Source organism: Macaca mulatta, chromosome 19, assembly GCF_049350105.2.
Source record: "Macaca mulatta isolate MMU2019108-1 chromosome 19, T2T-MMU8v2.0, whole genome shotgun sequence".
NCBI lineage: Eukaryota > Metazoa > Chordata > Mammalia > Primates > Cercopithecidae > Macaca > Macaca mulatta.
Genome location: NC_133424.1, coordinates 61,060,043 through 61,078,314, shown reverse-complemented (window position 1 = coordinate 61,078,314; position 18,272 = coordinate 61,060,043). Strand labels below are relative to the sequence as shown.

At 56.2% G+C, this 18,272-nt stretch overlaps 3 protein-coding genes across 3 annotated transcripts in view; 1 reads left to right on the top strand and 2 right to left on the bottom strand.

Annotated features, from left to right (window-relative positions):
- Window positions 1-46: 46 nt before the first annotated feature.
- FAM83E (family with sequence similarity 83 member E) lies at window positions 47-15,886 on the top strand. The gene is made up of 6 exons (XM_077980709.1): window positions 47-415; window positions 555-2,238; window positions 4,280-4,447; window positions 5,134-5,258; window positions 11,647-12,064; window positions 14,477-15,886. The coding sequence occupies exons 2-6, from the start codon at window positions 1,774-1,776 to the stop codon at window positions 14,735-14,737; spliced, it is 1,437 nt and encodes a 478-aa protein (XP_077836835.1). The 5' UTR covers window positions 47-415; window positions 555-1,773; the 3' UTR covers window positions 14,738-15,886.
- Window positions 7,795-8,780, bottom strand: SPACA4 (sperm acrosome associated 4). Its single transcript, XM_001114051.5, has one exon. It carries the CDS (start codon window positions 8,541-8,543, stop codon window positions 8,160-8,162), a length of 384 nt encoding a protein of 127 aa, XP_001114051.3. The 5' UTR covers window positions 8,544-8,780; the 3' UTR covers window positions 7,795-8,159.
- Window positions 15,887-16,229: 343 nt separating the features above from the next.
- Window positions 16,230-18,272, bottom strand: part of SULT2B1 (sulfotransferase family 2B member 1) — a 47,380-nt gene continuing 45,337 nt past the window's right edge. Inside the window, exon 7 of the mRNA XM_015124467.3 lies at window positions 16,230-16,515. Coding sequence (XP_014979953.2) covers window positions 16,250-16,515 — 266 coding nt within the window. The 3' untranslated portion in view covers window positions 16,230-16,249. The remainder of the gene's footprint in view (window positions 16,516-18,272) is intronic.

The window sequence follows — 18,272 nt, the reverse complement described above, 5'->3', positions numbered from 1 at the left end:
CCTCCTTCCCAACAGCCAGGTGGCAGGTGTTCCCACACCTGCTTCCTTGGGTCAGCCACACCCGCCCCTCTTAAAGGATCCTGTGCCCCTCCCTGGCGCTGGGATGGCGGGCGGGGTGTGGACCGGGAAGTGCAGGGTGCAGGCAGGCAGGGCTGCGGGGAGGGAGAGGCTGCCTGGAAACAGGTGAGGTGATCTCAACTCCCCACGCCGCGACCGGGAAGCCTGGGTCTGAAGGGGCGTTCACCCCGAGTGAGGACAGGTAAAGAAAGTGTGTGAGCTGGACCTCTCCTGGTGGCCTGTGGGGGCCCTCCTGTGTTTACACAAGGGGTAGGGCTCCCCGGATTCCAGGTGGAGGCCTGAGGACAGGCCAGAGGCCAGGAAGTGCCGGAGAACCACAGCCGTGTCCTCGGAAAAGGCAAGTGCCGGAAGGGAGGCCGTGGAGCCCAGCACCAGCCGGTGTGGATGGGCCCGGCGAGAGGGGGATGGGTGGGGGGGTGGGGGTGGGGGTGGGGCAGGGAGGCCAGCCTGGCTTGACTCCTTCCTTCTCTTTGCAGCTCCTTGCTGTGGTCTGGAGGAAGCAGCTGCCTGGGTTGCCGGGATCCCCGAGGTTGGGTCAGGAGCTTCAAGGGGGCAACTGGGGCTTGGGAGGGAGACAGGGCGAGTTATAGAGTGGCCCCTGTGTGGGAAGAAGCATCCGGGCAGCTGGCAGGAGATAGGATTTAGGCAGAAACCAGGCTGGGGGCAGCTTGGTTAGGGCTCACCACAGATCCGAGAACGGTCTGAAACAGGTCTCAGGGCCAGGTCCCAGGCAGGGGCAGCCCGCCTCAGGAGGGCGGTTGGTTAGGTGGCACTCACACCTAGATGGGCTGCCAAGGTCCTAGACCCATCCCATAGTAATGGAGACCCCTGTAGCGCATGTCACCCTCCACTGCGGCAGCTGGAGGGAGTGTGAGGGTCCAGGGAGCAGGGTCCCCCATTGACAGGGTAGGGAAGGGTATGCCAAGCCTTCAGCATTTCTCTAAGGCTGAACGAGCAGGTCCAATGGAGAGGCATCCTGGCTGGTCTGCAGGTGAGAGCTGGTGAGTAGGAGAAACTCGTGGGGGCCGTTGGATTCAGTCAGAGACACATGCTCCACCAGGCAGCCAGATCCTGTGACTCAGTCGGAAGCCACTGGCATTTGCCGGACAGTGAAAGGAGAGCGTCAGTTCATTGTGCTCTTGGTCTGGGGCAGGCAGGCAGCCTGCTGTGCCTTTATTTAAGGATCTCTGGGTGATTGGAGACCGGCAGACAGCCTGTCGCCTGGAAATGATCAACTGGTCAGCCTGACCAAATTCAGGACAACTAAAGGGTCTGACTGGGCACTGTGTGACTGGTGGGTTGGAGGCTGTCGTGTGGCTGAGCATGGATGGCCAGCTGATGGGCCACACGGTTGGGGATGGTGTCAGGAGGTCAGCCTGACCAGCAGAGACGGCTGGCAGGAAGGTCACAGAAGGCCAGCCAGGCATGGTGCCACCTGGGCACAGGCAGGTGGCGGATCTGAGTGGCCTGACACACTGGGTAGTCGCTTATTTGGGCAGTGTGATTGTCAGGACAGTGAGGCAGGGGCCGCTGCAGGGAGCCATTTGGACGTCTGCAGGGGCCCCCTGGAGGCCTCGGATGGCCACATAGGGTCTGCCTATCAGGAGAGCCCCCAGATGGTCACAGTCCCCAAAGACAGCCAGACCCCCGGGGACCCAGCCTCTCACAGTCAGTCCTCCCACCCGAGTGACCCTGATGGCGGCCTCCCAGCTGGCGGCGCTGGAAGGAGTGGACTCCGGTCCCAGGGTGCCCGGGGCGAGCTCCGGCTTCCTGTATTCCGAGGGCCAGCGGCTGGCACTGGAGGCTCTGTTGAGCAAGGGTGCGGAGGCGTTTCAGGCCTGTGTGCAGCGCGAGGAGCTGCGGCCCTTCCTCAGTGCAGATGAGGTCCAGGGCTTGGCAGCGGCAGCTGAAGACTGGACAGTGGCCAAGCCGGAGCCTGGCAGGATGGCAGACGGAGCCCCCACCGCCGATGGGGATGCGGGCAGCCTGAGCTACTGGCCTGGGCAGTCGGAGCAGCCGGCACCCATCCTGCGGCTGGGCTGGCCAGTGGACTCAGCGTGGAAGGGCATCACCCGGGCGCAGCTGTATACCCAGCCCCCTGGAGAGGGACAACCACCCCTCAAGGAGCTAGTGCGGCTGGAGATCCAGGCTGCCCACAAGGTGGGTGTCGCGGGGGCCTGGTGTCCATTCCCCAGACTGGGACGGGGACCCAGGCATTCTCTCCCTTGTCCTCCTGGGACTTGCAAGCCCACACCCCTACCCTAAAGGACCTATACCCCTGGGACCCAGGAGTCCACACCTTCCAGCCCCAGGACGCAGGTGCCTACACGCCCAGACCTCATCCTTACTCTCAGAAATGGGGGCCCAGCCGAGTGCAGTGGCTCATGCCTGTCATCTCAGCACTTTGGGAGGCCGAGGCAGACGGATCATGAGGTCAGGAGTTTGAGACCAGCCTGGCCAACATAGTGAAACCCCATCTCTACTAAAAATACAAAAATTAGCCGGGTATGGTGGTGGGTGCCTGTAGTCCCAGCTACTAGGGAGACTGAGGCAGAAGAATTGCTTGAACCCGGGAGGCAGAGGTTGCAGAGAGCCAAGATCGAGCTACTGCACTCCAGCCTGGGCGACAGAGCGAGATTCCATGCCAAAAAGAAAAAAGAAATGGGGGCCCCTACCCTCCCTCAAGACCTGGGTGCCCTTAGGTATCGATGCCCCTTGAGCCTAATTATGACACCCCCAGTCTCAGTCATTCCCTTATCCCCTCATCACCAAGCCAGAGGTCTCCACTCTCCCTCCAAGGAGGACCCAGATGTCCCCACTATAGCCCTTGGAAAGCCCACTATGTACTTCACAGTCTTAGTGTCCGCCAGCTCCTATGTGAAGGGCTTCCCAGGGACTAATGTGAATCATCGAGCCAGAACCCTGTGCCACCAGAGGGACTACTGTGACCACGGAGGCACGGGGCAGTTAAATCTCTTCCCTGCAAGTGGCCGAGTGGGGATTTGAACCCAGGCTGTCTGGTTGCTGAGTCAGGGTTTTCCACTATTTCATGCTGCCTGCAATATCCAGGCCTTCAGCACCTCTGTGTCCCCCAGGTTCGCCACAGTTGCCTAGCAGGTCAGCCCTCCTGCACCCAGCACCCAGAAAATTCCCCAGGACCCAGAAATGTAGCTGCCCACAGTGCCCTATGGGACATCCACCACTGATCTTAGAGCCAAACTGTCGTGGACATTTGGGCACCGCAGTGTCGCAGCTCAGGGGACGATGTTCTGTGTTACAAACGTGATTTGTAGGCCAGGCACGGTGGCTCATGGCCTGTAACCCCAGCACTGTGGGAGGCCGAGGCTGGGGGATCACCCGATGTCAGGGGTTCCAGACCAGCCTGGCCAACTTGGTAAAAATATGAAAATTAGCCAGGTGTGGTGGCGGGCGCCTGTAATCCCAGCTACTCTGGAGGCTGAGACAGGAGAATAGCTTGAGCGCTGGAGGCCGAAGTTGCAGTGAGCTGATATTGTGCCACTGCATTCCAGCCTGGGCAACAACAGAGCAAGACTTCGTCTTTAAAAAGAGAAAAAAAAAAAGCAGGGTGTGGTGGCTCACGCTTGTACTCCTAGCACTTTGGGAGGCTGAGGCAGGTGGATCACAAGATTAGAAGATCGAGACCATCCTGGCTGACGCGGTGAAAGTACATCTCTACTAAAAATACAAAAAATTAGCTGGGCGTGGTGGGCGCCTGTAGTCCCAGCTACTCGGGAGGCCGAGGCGGGAGAATTGCTTGAACCTGGGAGGTGGAGTTTGCAGTGAGCTGAGATCGCACCCCTGCACTGCAGCCTGGGCGACAGAGCGAGACTCCGTCTCAAACACAAAAACAAAAACAAAACAAAAAAACCCCAAAAAAACAAAAAAGAAAAACAAGCAAACATATGATTTGTGATAACAATTTTCCAGCATTTAGGAGCCAGGAATCTCAAGAAGGGGCTGGGGATCTCATGGAGGGACAGCGTTTTGCTTTCACACATCGGTGCGGTTTGAGCAGCAGTGTATGTCTGGGAGTCTCCCCTTTAGTGTCCCCTGAATGTTAAACTCCCAGCCCCCAGAGCACTTTACTCCCAGATTCCGGATGTCAGGCTTCCCACACCCTCTGAATGTCCCCCGAACCAGCTTTCGTTCACACATCCACCTCCCCTCTCCCCACCCCCAGCTGGTGGCCGTGGTCATGGACGTCTTCACTGACCCAGACCTGCTTTTGGACTTGGTGGATGCTGCCATGCGCCGCTGGGTACCTGTCTACCTGCTCCTGGACCGCCAGCAGCTGCCTGCCTTCCTGGAGCTGGCCCAGCAGCTGGGGGTGAACCCCTGGGCCACGGAGGTAGGGGCCGGGCCAGGGGGACCTGTGAGTCCCCATTCCCCTGGCATGGGGGCGGTGGGGGCAGACCCTTCCACGGAGCCCCGGGTCATTGAGATGGATGCTAGCAGGGATGGTCCCCTGGGATCTAATGCCCACAGCATTGGGGAAGTGGGGGTGGGCACCCCAAGGAATCTTGAGTCACTGAGTTTGGGTATCCCCAAGAAACGCCTGAGGGGTGATATCAGTGGCTCTGAGGAAGCCGAGGCAGATATTTCTTTTTTTTTTCTTTTTTTTTTTTTTTTTTGAGATGGAGTCTTGCTCTGTCACCCAGGCTGGAGTGCAGTGGCACGGTCTTGGCTCACTGCAACATCTGCCTCCCGGGTTCAAATGATTCTCCTGCCTCAAACTCCCCAGTAGCTGGGATTACAGGCATGTATCACCATGCCTGGCTAATTTTTGTACTTTTAGTAGAGACGGGGTTTCACTATATTGGCCAGGCTGGTCTCGAACTCCTGACCTCAGGTGATTCACCCCCCCCCCTTGGCCTCCCAAAGTGCTGGGATTACAAGCATGAGCCACCAGGTCTGGCCTTGGACAGATACTTCTATGGAGTCATGGGTCCCTCCAGTTAAAACCAGCCTGGAGGGAGCCTGAATCCGTGCAGTGGGCCTCAGCAAGGGTGTGCCGTCCACTCCCCACACCAATAGAACATGGATGTCCGCGTGGTGCGGGGCTGCAGCTTCCAGAGCCGCTGGCGGAGGCAGGTGAGCGGCACCGTGCGGGAGAAGTTCGTGCTGCTGGACGGCGAGAGGGTCATCTCAGGATCCTACAGGTGTAGTCCTCGCCCCGCCCCCCACCTCCCAGCGTCCTATACCCCACTTTCCCTCAGTGTGCTCAGAGAACAGCTGGCATCCCCTGCCCAGCCCTCTCTTTTCTCATCTGTGTAATGGGGACAAAACACCCTCCCCTGGGGAGGAGATACGTGCTGCGGCCGGACCCGGTGCTGGTCTGTTTAGTGGTCTTGGGTAAGTCTGCTTCTCTTTGACCTGGTGTTTTCTCATCTGGAAAACTGGGCAAACAGTTTGGGGGTGGATTGGCACTTCGATTGGGGTCTAAGCTCTGCCTTGGGTAAATAACTCCACCTGTCTGAGCATCTAAGAAAATACCCGGGCGTGGTGGCTCAAGCCTGTAATCCCAGCACTTTGAGAGGCCGAGGCAGGCAGATCAGCTGAGGTCAGGAGTTCAAGACCAGTCTGGCCAACATGGTGAAACCCTGTCTTCCCAGCTACTTGGGAGGTTGAGGCAGGAGAATTACTTGAACCCAGGAGACAGAGGTTGCAGTGAGCCGAGATTGCGCTGTCGCACTCCAGCCTGGGAGACAGAGCAAGACTCCGTCTCAAAAAAGCAAAAGAAAAAAGAAAAAAAAAAAAGAAACTGCAAATAATAACAGCACCTACCTCACAGGGTCACAGCACAGTCGGGGAGGAGAGGGGTGTGGGCTCTGGGACCAGACGGCCTGGATTCAAATTCTAGCTCTGTCAGTTCCCCGTTGTGTGACTTCAGGCGACTTACTTCACCTCTCTGTGCCTCAGTTTCCCCCTCTATGTCACGGGGCTGATAGGGTTAGAGCCTCTAGAAGCAGGTCCCTCAACAGGGGTAGCATCCACACTTGGGCTGGCTGAGTCTTCGTTGCGGGGGCTGTTGGGTACACTGTGGGAGGCTGCTTGGCATCTTCTGCCTTGACCCAGCAGAGGTCAGTAGCATCACACGCCCAGTACCCCCAGCTTTCCCTGCCAATTAGAGAACCGAAAACCTCTCCAGACAGCAAAGATGCCCGCTGGGGAGCACAGGTGCCTAGCTGAGAACACTGGTCAGGAACAGTAGCTTTCAACCCTGTGCATGCACCAGAATCCCTGGGAGCACTTGTTAAAACACAGATTTGGGCTGGGCATGGTGGCTTACACCTGTAATCCCAGCACTTTGGGAGGCCAAGTCGGGCAATCACCTGAGGTCAGGAGTTCAAGACCAGCCTGGCCAACATGGTGAAACCCCATCTCTACAAAAATACAAAAATTAGCCAGGATGATGGCGGGTGCCTGTAATCCCGGCTACTCAGGAGGCTGAGGCAGGAGAATCACTTGAACCCAGGAGGCAGAAGTTGCAGCGAGCCGAGATCATGCCACTGCACTCCAGCCTAGGCGACAGAACAAGACTCCGTCTCACAAAAACAAAAACAAAAACAAAACAAAAAAACCACACAGCTTTTGTAGCAGATAATTCAGGAAAAGGAAGAGGAAAAAGAAAAATGGCTGGGCGTGGTGGGTCACACCTGTAATCCCAGCACTTTGGGAGCCCAAGGCAGTGGATCACCTGAGGTCAGTTTGGTGAGGAGTTTGAGACCAGCCTGATCAACACGGTGAAACCCTGTCTCTACTAAAAATACAAAAAATTAGCCAGGCATGGTGGCGTGCACCTCTAGTCCCAGCTACTCGGGGGCTGAGGCTGGAGAATCGCTTGAACCGGGGAGGTGGAGGTTGCAGTGAGCCGAGATCGCACCATTGCACGATTACACTCCAGCCTGGGTGACCAAGCAAGACTCTGTCTCAAAAAAAGAAAAAAAAAGGAAAAGAAAAAGAAAACGGAAAAAGACTGGGCATGGTGGTTCACGTCTGTAGTCCCAGCATTTTAGGAGGCTGAGGCAGGAGGATCACTTGAGCCCAGGACTTCGAGACCAGCCTGGGCAACATAGCAGGACCCCATCTCTACAAAAATTTAAAGAAATAAAAATTAGTCAAGCATGATGGAGCATGCTTGTAGTCCCAGCTACTCAGGAGGCTGAGGTGGGAGGATCACTTGAGCCTAGGAGGTGGAGGCTGCAGTAAGCCAAGATTGCACCACTGCACTCCAGCCTGGGCAGCAGAGCAAAACCCTGTTTCACAAAGAAAAAAAAAAAAAAGAGAAAGAGAAAACAATACACAGCTTTTGGACCCCACTCCCATTCATCGTGCCTGGAACAGGGCCTGAGAATCTGCATTTTTAGTAAGTTCCCACTTGATACTGCTGCTGTTTCTGGTCCAGGGACCACACTTTGAGAACCCACTAGAGTTGAGACCGGAATGTTTGAAATGTTTGAAAGAGTGTTTACCTTCCCAGCTTTGTGTGAGGATTCCGTGGCACGTAACATAAGACAGTCTTGGCCGGGTGCCATGGCTCACACCTGTAATCCCAGCACTTTGAGAGGCTGAGGTGGGAGGATCACTTGAGCCCAGGAATCTGAGACCCCCCGGGCAACATAGCTGGATCTTATCGCTACAAAAAGGAAAAAAAAAAAAAAAAAAAAACAAAGGAAAAGGAAAAACAAAGAATGCTCCATGAACATCAGCTGTCATTTATTATGAGATGTATATATATATTTTTTACCGTATTTCATGGACTCTAAGGTGCCACCAATGGAGAGAAGCATCGTGATTGAAACGTGAGAAGCTCTGCATCTTAGAACCGGTAGAATAGAGTAGTACAATCAAACCCACAGGCCGTGCTCCCCTGCCGCTCAATCAGGCCTGGGGGTGCTTCCCTGAACACCGGGCTCCTGGTGGACAGCCTTAGAAGGGATGAAGCCAGGGCCGCAAGAGGTTGTCCAGGGCCTCTCTGGCCATTTAGTGGGAGAAGGAGACGGGGACGTGAGGAGTGGCAGATCTGGGAGAACAGTCCCAGGCCTCGTCCTCCCTGTTGGTCACAGCAAACGTGAAGGGAGCAGCATACCCAGCCCCAGTGCCAGGCTGGTGGTGGCCCCCACCGTCTGGCTGCTCGAGGAGCCCAGAGCTCTGTTACACAGGCGGCCGCTGCAGCAGGTGGTGGTGAGGCTGTAGGTGACGCCCCTGTAGCTGACAGGTTCCTCCCGGCCGCAGCTGGTGGCTCGAAGGCAGCCTTTGTTGATGACCGGACCGGTGCCTGGGGCGATCCCCCGGCCTGTGAAGCAGTCCTCGTCATCACCACAGCGCATGGAGGTGCCGGGACACTGCGTGGAGTCGGTGAGCTCACAGAAGATGCAGTCCTTGACGCCCGTCGTGCCTGGGGGCAGAGCCATCACCAGAAGCAGCAGCCAGCACAGGACCATGGCGGCCTGGCGGCGTTGACGCTGCCCCAGCCAGGCCGTGGGCTTCCTAGACCTCCCGGAACTGCTGAATGAAGGACCTCCGAGGACTCCTCCTGCCCACGGGACTTTGGCCCTGGTCCTGGCCTCCCAGGGTCAGCGCCTGGAGTGTCCTCTGTTCCCAATGCCCTGTGTCCCTCTAAGTCCTGGGGATGGAGGTGAGCTGGTGGCTGCTGTCTGACAAGAGTCTGTGAATGGAATGAGTGATCTCACAGATCCCTCAGGGTTCCCACTGGCTGCTCTGGGGATGAGGTCATAGGTGAGAGGAGGGGGTGTCACAATCCAAGGGGTAGCCTGTCCCGCCAACCTGCCAGGGCGCAAGAGGGCTCTGCCACCTCCGCCAAGGTGAAGATGCCCTGAACCCAGAGAATGCTGGCCGCAAGCTTATCCACATTCTCTGTGCTGTACCCACCAAGGGCTTGACTTCAGCCTCATACCTCCCATGGTGACCCCATTTTCCAGACGGGCAAACCGAGGCTGGGGAAGGGAAAGTGATGTATCTGGGGTCCCCGAGTCAGGATGAGAGCCAGGTTCATTGAATTCCAAAGAGGCTGGGAAAAAAGAGGGTGTATTAACTGAGCATTTACTGTGTGCCAGGATTCATGCTCAGTGCTGGCTTGCTTTTATTTTATTTATATTTTTTGAGACGGAGTCTCACTCTGTCACCCAGGCTGGAGTGCAGTGGTGTGAACTCAGCTCACTGCAGCTTCTGCTTCCCAGGTTCAAGCGATTCTCGTAACTCAGCCTCCCAAGCGGTTGGGACTACAGGGGCGTGCAAGCACATCTGGCTAATTTTTGTATTTTTAGTAGAGACAGGGTTTCACCATGTTGGCCAGACTGGTCGCGAACTCTTGAGCTCAAGTGATCTGCCTGCCTCGACCTCCCAAAGTGCTGGGATTACAGGCGTGAGCCACCGCGCCACACCTGGCCCTTGGTGCTTTCAATAACTACTGTGATGACAGGAAGTGTTAGGGCACTGGCTCCCACAGCTCACAGGCTCTCAGCGGTGGCCACGTGCAAGGGGCTTGACCCGTGTTCAGTCATTTGAATCTTCCTATGTTTTATTTATTTTTTAATTTAATTTTTGTTTTTAAAGTTGGCTGGGCACAGTGGCTCACAACTGTAATCCCAGCACTTTGGGAGGCCAAGGCGGGTGGATCACCTGAGGTCAGGAGTTCAAGACCAGCATGGCCAACATGGTGAAACCCCGTCTCTACTACAAATACTAAAAATACAAAAGTTAGCTGGGCGTGGTGGTGGGCACCAGTAATCCCAGCTACTCGGGAGGCTGAGGCAGGGAGAATTGCTTGAACCTGGGAGGTGGAGGTTGCAGGGAGCCAAGATTGTGCCACTGCACTTGAGCCTAGGCAACAGAGCAAGACTCCACCTCAAAAAAAAAAAAAAGAAACAAAAAAAGGATCTTGCCCTGTGGCCTAGGCTGGAGTGTAGTGGCGCGATCTTGGCTCACTGCAGCCCTGACTTCCCAGGCTCAAGTGATTCTCCTCCCTGAGCCTCCAGAGTAGCTGGGACTATAGGGGTGCACCACCATGCCCGGCTAATTTCATAAAATTTTTTGTAGAGATGGAATCTTGCTACATTGCCCAGGTTGGTCTCAAACTTCTAGCCTCAAGCAGTCCTCCCGCCTCAGCCTCCCAAGGTGCTGGGATTACAGGCGTAGCCACCGCACCCGGCCTTCCTAGGTTTTGGCTCCATATTGCAGATGAGCACTGCAGGGAGCAGCAACATGGAGAGCTTGGTGCACAGCCAGGGCTGACTAGATGGCAGTTATTCTAGGAAGCAGCTGGGTCTTAAAACAATCCCTTTTAGTGTCCAGAAGTGAATTCCATCTCTTTCCAAAGGGGAAAACTGAGGCATTCAGGTGTTCCTAAGTGGGAACCAGGTAGAGCCTGGGTTTAAACTCCAGTCTGATTCTAGATAAGTTTTTTGTTTTGTTTTGTTTCGTTTTGAGTCAGAGTCTCGCTCTGTCGCGCAGATTGGAGTGCAGTGGTGTGATCTCAGCTCACTGCAACCTCCGCCTCCCGGGTTCAAGCAATTCTCCTGCCTCAGCCTCCTGAGTAGCTGGAATTACAGCATGCACCACCATACCCAGCTAATTTCTGTATTTTTAGTAGAGATGGGGTTTCACCATGTTGGTCAGGCTGGTCTCAAACTCCTGACCTCATGATCTGCCTGCCTCAGCCTCCCAAAGTGCTGGGATTACAGGCGTGAACCACAGTGTCCTTTTTTTTTTATTTTTATTTTTGCGGGGCGGGGAAGGGTCTTGCTCTGCTGCCCAGGCTGGAATGCAGTGGTATTATCACGGCTCACTGCAGCCTCAATTTCCCAGGCTCAGCAGGGCGCAGTCACTCACGCCTGTAATCCCAGCACTTTGGGAGGCTGAGGCAGGTGGATCACCTGAGGTCAGGGCTTCGAGACCAGCCTGACCAACATGGTGAAACCCCATCTCTACTAAAAATACAAAAAATTAGCCGGGCATGGTGGCAGGCGCCTGTAGTCCCCAACTACTCAGGAAGCTGAGGCAGGAGAACTGCTTGAACCCGGGAGGCAGAGGTTGTAGTGAGCCGAGATCATGCCATTGCACTCCAGCCTGGGCAACAAGAGCAAAACTCCATCTCAAAAAAAAAAAAAAAAAGATTTCCAGGCTCAAGGGATCCTCCCACCTCAGCCTCCCAAGTGGCTGGGAGTACAGGTGTGCGCCACCACAGCTGGCTAGTTTTTTTATTTTTTGTAGAGACAGAGTCTCCCCATGTTGCCCAGGCTAGTCTCAAACTCTTGGGCTCAAGCAACCCTCCTGCCTCAGCCTCCCAAAGCGTGAGTCACTGCGCCTGGCCCTGATTAGATAAGTGTCTTAACTTGGGCTGTCTTCACTCCATCCCATCCCGGTACATACTTCAGTTGTCCCCATTCTACAGACGGGGAAGCTGAGGCTGGAGAGGTCAGGACTCGCCTGAGGCCCTACCGCCTCCCCTGGGACCTGGCTGGGGATGAGGGCGGGGCTGGGCCCTCGGGGTTGGAGACCCTGATCCCCCTGCTCCCCAACCCCCAGCTTCACGTGGAGTGACGCACGTCTGCACCGAGGCCTGGTGACCCTGCTGACCGGTGAAATCGTCGACGCCTTCAGCCTTGAGTTCCGGACGCTGTACGCCGCCTCCTGTCTGCTCCCACCTGCGCCCCCCCAGGATCCCTCGGTCACGGGGGGCCTGCAGCGGGGCCGCAGCCCGCACCGCGTGTCCCGCCGTCGCTCCGTGGCCCCCGCGTCGCCCCCGCCGCCTGACGGCCCGCTGGCCCACCGCCTGGCCGCCTGCCGCGTCTCCCCTGCCGCCCCGGGGCCCGCACTCAGCGACATCCTAAGGAGCGTGCAGCGCGCCCGGACCCCCAGCGGCCCCGCGACCCGGCCCAGCCGCTCCCTGTGGGACCTAAGCCGCCTGTCCGAGCTGTCTGGCTCCAGTGATGGGGACAACGAGGTGAGATTTTGTGGCTGGTGCCAGAAGAGCATGGAGCCCAGGAAGGGGAAGGCGTTTGCCCAGGGTGGTGCAAGCCAGGCTCCAGGGGCCCTGCTCCCAGCCATAGAGCCCGAAGCGTTTCCTGAGGGCCTGCGCCGCTAAATTCCTAATAGCGTCGTTTGTTGACTTGCTGCATGCTGGGCAGGTGGGCGCTGGGTGGCATGGGGCAGAGACAGGAGAGCCCTGGGTGCAAATCCTGGCATGACACACTAGGTGGGGGGAAGCCGAGGACCTGACTTCTCTGAACCTCAGTATCCCCATCTAGGAACGGGCGGAGCAAGGGCATTCATTCTGAGTTTGGTTGAGGGAGGAATCCACATGGCTAAATAAAAATAGAGTAGTAATGATAACAACAATACATTCCTGAAACAAGGAGTTGGAGACCAGCCTGGCCAGCATGTTGAAACCCTGTCTGTACTAAAAATACAAAAAATTTAGCTGGGTGTGGTGGTGCACACCTGTAGTCCCAGCTTTCGGGAGGCTTAGGCAGAAGAACTGTTTGAGCCAGGGAGGTGGTGGTTGCAGTGAGCTGAGATCATTCCACTGCACTCTAGCCTGGGCGACAGAGCGAGACTGTCTCAAAAAATAAATAATAATAAACAATAAATAACTTCCTGAAGTGGAATTTATTTATTTTGTGATATCCTCATCCCAGGCCAGGAAGGCTGGGAGATAGATATATTTGAGACAGGGTCTTGCTCTGCAGTGTCCTGGGAATCAGGAATCATCTCCCTCCATCCCAGACAAGGAAGGCTCCTAGCTGGAGAGGAGATGGGGGATGGGCAGGGGCAAGGTCCTCACCTTCACCTGGTCCTGAGCACCCTCACCCAGCATCCCCTCCCTTGGCAAATATTTGCTCCCGGCTGGCAGATGCCAGCGCTGCTGGTTCCTCCCCAGCTGCAGAGGTGGGGACCCAGTTCCTTGCCCCTCTGTAGGTTAGGGGGTCCCAGGCTTGCCCTCTCACTTCCCCCCTTCCCTCTTGGGCTCCCCACACCGTCCTCCTTGCCTGCCTCCTCCTCTGCATCCCTCTCCTTTCTGTCCCTCCTCCTGCTGCCTTCCTGCTTCTTCTTGCTCATGTCGTCCTTCACCTTTCACCCCCTCTGTCTACTCTCTCTCCTTCTTGGCTCCCCTCCTCCCTCCTCTCCTTCTTTCTCCTCCCTCACCTTCTCCCTTACCCCTTCCTCTTCTTTTACCTCCCTACCCTTTTTTTTTTTTTTGGAAACAGGGTCTCGCTCTGTCTCCCAGACTGGAGTACAGTGGCATGATCTCAGCTTACTGCAGCCTCAACCTCCTTGGCTCAAGCAATCCTCCCACCTCAGCTTTCCAAGTAGCTAGGATTACAGACCCATGATACCACGCCTGGCTAATCTGTGTGTGTGTGTGTGTGTGTGTGTGTGTGTGTGTGTGTGTATGTGTGTGTGTGTTTTGAGACAGAGTTTCACTCTTGTTGCCCAGGCTGGAGTGCAATGGTGTGATCTCAGCTCACCACAACCTCTGCCTCCCGGATTCAATGATTCTCCTGTCTCAGCATCCTGAGTAGTTGGGATTACAGGCATGCACCACCACACCTGGCTAACTTTGTATTTTTAGTAGAGGTAGGGTTTCTCCATGTTGGTCAGGCTGGTCTCGAACTCCTGACCTCAGGTGATCCGCCCACCTCAACCTCCCAAAGTGCTGGGATTACAGGCATGAGCCACTACACCCAGCCTAATTTTTCTATTTTTTGGAGAGTTGAGGTCTCACTGTGTTGCCTAGGTTGGTCTTGTCTCGAACTCCTGAGCTCAAGCAATCCTCCCACCTCGGCCTCCCAAAGTGCTAGGATTACAGGCGTGAACCGTGTCCAGCCTCCATCTCTCTCCTCCCTCTCTCCTCTCTTCCCTCCCTTCCCTCCTCCATCATCTCCTTCCACCTCCCTCAAATCCTTTATCACCTTTTTCTTTTTCTTTTTTGTTTTTCTTTTTTTCCTTTTTTTTTTTTTTTTTTTTGAGATTGAGTCTTGTTCTATCGCCCAGGCTGGAGTACAGTGGTGCTATCTCAGCTCGCTGCAGTCTCTGCCTTCTGGGTTCAAGCAGTTCTCCTGCCTCAGCCTCCCGAGTAGCTGGGATTACAGGCACCCACCACCACATCAGGCTAATTTTTGTATTTTTAGTAGAGATGGGGTTTCACCATGTTGGCCAGCTGGTCTTGAACTCCTGACCTCAAGTGATCCTCCCACCTTGGCCTCCCAAAGTGCTGGGATTACAGGTGTGAGCCACCATGCCTGGCCGTCTGTCACTTTCACTGCTTCTCTCTTGCCTCACTTCCTGCCTTCTCTGGCTCTCCCCCAGGGCCCCACCTCAGCCTCCTCTCACCTCCTTCTCTTTCCTTCCACAGCTCAAGAAGTCCTGGGGTTCCAAGGACACCCCAGCCAAGGCTCTGATGAGGCAGCGGGGCGCTGGAGGAGGCCCCCGCGGGGAGGTGGACTCCCGACCTCCCTGGGGCGGTGCTCTGCCCCTGTCCCCTGCCCACCGCCTCCGCTATCTGTCCCCAGCCCGAAGGCAGTTAGCTGGGGATGCTACATTCAAACTTCAAGAGCCCAGAGGCGTCAGGCCGTCAGACTGGGCCCCGCGGGCAGGACTTGGGGGGCAACCCTGAACAGGAGACCAAGCCAAATCTGCTGGCCCACCCAAGGAGCAGTGCCGGACAACTGTCAGCTCAGAGCCCCCTGCCTCCATACCCTGCCTTGGATAAGGATTCTGGCCTCAGCGTCTGTAAAGCAGAAGGGATGTTTTTCACTTGTTCTGCAATTTGGGGCCAGGAGTGGTGGCTCATGCCTGTAATCTCTGCACTTTGGGAGGCTACGGTGGGAGGGTTGCTTGAGGCCAGGAGTTGGAGACCAGCCTGGGCAACATAGTGAGACCCCATCTCCACAATAAATAAAACAAATTAGTTGGGCATGGTGGCGCACACCTGTGGTCCCAGCTACTCTGGAGGCTGAGGTGGGAGGATCGCTTGAGCTCTGGATGTGGAGGCAGCAGTGAGCCAAGATCACGCCATTGCACTCCAGCCTGGGCAACACAGCGAGAGGCCATCTCTTTTAAAAAAAAAAAAAAAAAGGAAAAAGAAAGGCTGAGCAAGGTGGCTCACTCCTGTAATCCCAGCACTTTGGGAGGCCGAGGCAGGTGGATCACCTGAGGTCAGGAGTTCGAGACCAGCCTGGCCAACATGGTGAAACCCATCTCTACTAAATACAAAAATTAGCTGGGTGTGGTGGTGGGTGCCTGTAATCCCGGCTACTTACGAGGCTGAGACGGAAAAATTGCTTGAACCCAGGAGGCGGAGCTTGCAGTGAACTGAGATCACGCCACTGCACTCCAGCCTGGGTGATAGAGTGAGACTCCGTCTTAAAAAAAAAAAAAAGGAAAATGGACTTTGGCAAGCCCATTGCCTGCACCGGACCTCAGTGTCACAGCCGAGAAAATGGGCCGGCAGCGTCCCCCGCTGCGGATCCTAAAGAACGCACACGCAGCTCCCGAGGGTCAGGCCTTCCTGATGAGGGGTTCGGCTGAGGCCCTGAGCTGGAGCTGTGGAGGGGAAGATGGGGAGTCGCTGCCATGCACACTGTGCTCAGGAGCTGTGGGGAAACTGAGGCATGGAGCTGAATACTGAGGGACTGGAATGTGGTACAGCCACAGCCACAGGCGAACGGGGTGGGTGGCGGGACTTTCTGTGGGTGCTGACAGGGCGGGTCTGCCGGAGCTCCCCTTTACGTCTGCTTGGAATAAAACCACTTCATGCCAAAAACATTCGTTACCAAAGCCTGGCTCTGCATCCAAGAGTCCATAACCCAGCCCCCTCCTCCCTCAGACCCGGGAGTCCATAACCCAGCCCCTCCTCCCTCAGACCCGGGAGTCCAGGCCCCCGGCCCCTCCTCCCTCAGACCCGGGAGTCCAGGCCCCCAGTCCCCTTCTACCTCAGACTGGGGATCAGGCCCCCAGCCCGGGAAAGCCCAGCGCTGGGTTCCTGCAGCACCTTTGCCTCTGGGCAGGACTCTGAGTCGGGAAACCCGGCCTCTGGAAGCCTTGGCGTGGTGAGGATTCTCCACGCCCCGCTGCATGCCCCGCCACAGCGCATCAAGGAACCTGAGCAGAAGCGACGTGTTTATTCTCAGGGTCGCGGGTGCAGGGGCTCAGAGGCCTGGCCAGGGTTGGGGCTGGGGCTGGAGTTGGGTCTAGTTTCAGGCTCCAGGCTGTTGGGCTCAAGGCTGGGCTTGGGCTTAGGATTGGGGCTGGGCTCAGGGTCCGGGCTGGCGTCCTCCTCCGGGTCTTCATCCCAGGGGAAGGTCGGCATCCCCCGCATCTGCTTGCGGTAGACACGATCGAAGGCTTCGCTCTGGGCCACCGTGAAGTGGTTCTTCCAGTCGCCGCAGACCCCTGGAGGGGAGGGCGCGCCAGGGGGTGAGAAGCCTCTGGGGAGCACCGTGCCCCTACCTCCAACATTCCAGCACCCTCTTTACCCCTCCCGGCCTTTGGCGAGGTGTTCCCTTTGCCAGAAACACCATCCTCCCCACCCTCCACATTGCCCCCTTTGTGTCCTATGGTGGCAGAGTCTTGGCCTGTCACCTGGCACCGTTCTCACCTCCACCCTCACTGCCTCTGCTACTGCAGGCTTCCTGTCAGTCCTCCCCTTTATCCCGGACCCTTTAAGTCTCTGCCTAGAACCTCTGTCTCCAACCCCGAATTCCTGCCCACCTTACAGCTTGTGTCACCTCCTCTGCGACCAGTCCCAAACCTCCCCTGCTAGAACAAGGCCTCCTGTCTCAATGCCCCCACAACACTCCGTGCTGCAGCCATTACTGCTGGGACATGGAAGGGACGCCCTTCTGCAGGCACTGTGCTCAGGGCTGGCAACCAATTTGCGGACTGGCGCAGCACGCAAGCCTCAGCAACCCTCCAACCCTCAGTTTTCTATTTTTTTTTTTCTTTTTGAGATGGCGTCTCGCTCTGTCGCCCAGGCTGGAGTACAGTGGTGTGATCACGGCTCACTGCAACCTCCTATTCAAGCGATTCTCCTGCCTCAGCCTCCCGAGTAACTGGGATTACAGGCGTGCACCACCACACCCGGCTAATTTTTATATTTTTAGTAGAGATGGCGTTTAACCATGTTGACCAGGCTGGTCTCAAACTCCTGACCTCAGGTGCTCCACCTGCCTCGGCCTCCCAAAGCGCTGGGATTATAGGCATGAACCACTGCACCCAGTCCAAGCCTCAGTTTTCTCACTGTGGGACTATCACCAGGGCATCACCCCTCACCTGGAAACCTGGGGCTGATAGGATTCAGGGATTCTGCTGTGGCAGCAGAATCGCTTGAACCCGGGAGGCGGAGGTTGCAGTGAGCCGAGATCGCGCCACTGCGCTCCAGCCTGGGTGACAGAGACTCTGTCTCAAAAAAAAAAAAAAAAGAAAGAAGAAGATGCTTCTCTGGTGGCTTGGCAGATGGAGGAAGAGGCCATGAGCCTCGGAATGCAGGTGGGTCAACAACTGAGAAGGTGAGGCAAGAGATTCTCCCCTAGAGCCTTCAGAAGAAATATGTCCTTTTTAACACCTTGAGCTTAGCCCAGGGAGACAGACCTTAGCCCAACTCCTGACCTCCAGAAATGTTAAGAAAGTACATGCAGCCAGGCGCGGTGGCTCACACCTGTAATCTCAGCACTTTGGGAGGCTGAGGCAGGAGGATTGCTTGAGCCCAGGACTTTGAGACCAGCCTGGGCAATATAGCAAGACCCCTGTCCTTATTAAAAACATATTTAAAAAAACAGGGGCCGGGCACCGTGGCTCACACCTGTAATCCCAGCACTTTGGGAAGCTGAGGCAGGCAGATCACTCGAGGTCAGGAGTTCAAGAGCAGCCTGGCCAACATGGTGAAACCCCCTCTCTACTAAAAATACAAAAATTAGCCAGGCGTGGTGGCGCATGCCTATAATCCCAGCTGCTCAGGAGGCTGAGGCAGGAGAATCGCTTGAACCCGGGAGGTGGAGGTTGCAGTGAGCTGAGATTGAGCCACTGCACTCCAGCCTTGGGGACAGAGCGAGACTCCATCTCAAAAAAAAAAAAAAAAAAAAAAAAAGAAAAGAAAAAAAAAGCCGGGCGTGGTGGCTCACACTTGTAATCCCAGCACATTGGGAGGCTGA

Bases quoted from the DNA above. Each gene is read 5' to 3' on its own strand.
- FAM83E (XM_077980709.1), top strand. From the start codon at position 1,774: ATGGCGGCCTCCCAGCTGGCGGCGCTGGAAGGAGTGGACTCCGGTCCC. The intron at 4,448-5,133 runs GTAGGGGCCGGG...CCACACCAATAG, and splicing joins TGAACCCCTGGGCCACGGAG to AACATGGATGTCCGCGTGGT. The intron at 5,259-11,646 runs GTGTAGTCCTCG...CCCAACCCCCAG, and splicing joins GTCATCTCAGGATCCTACAG to CTTCACGTGGAGTGACGCAC.
- SPACA4 (XM_001114051.5), bottom strand. From the start codon at position 8,543: ATGGTCCTGTGCTGGCTGCTGCTTCTGGTGATGGCTCTGCCCCCAGGC.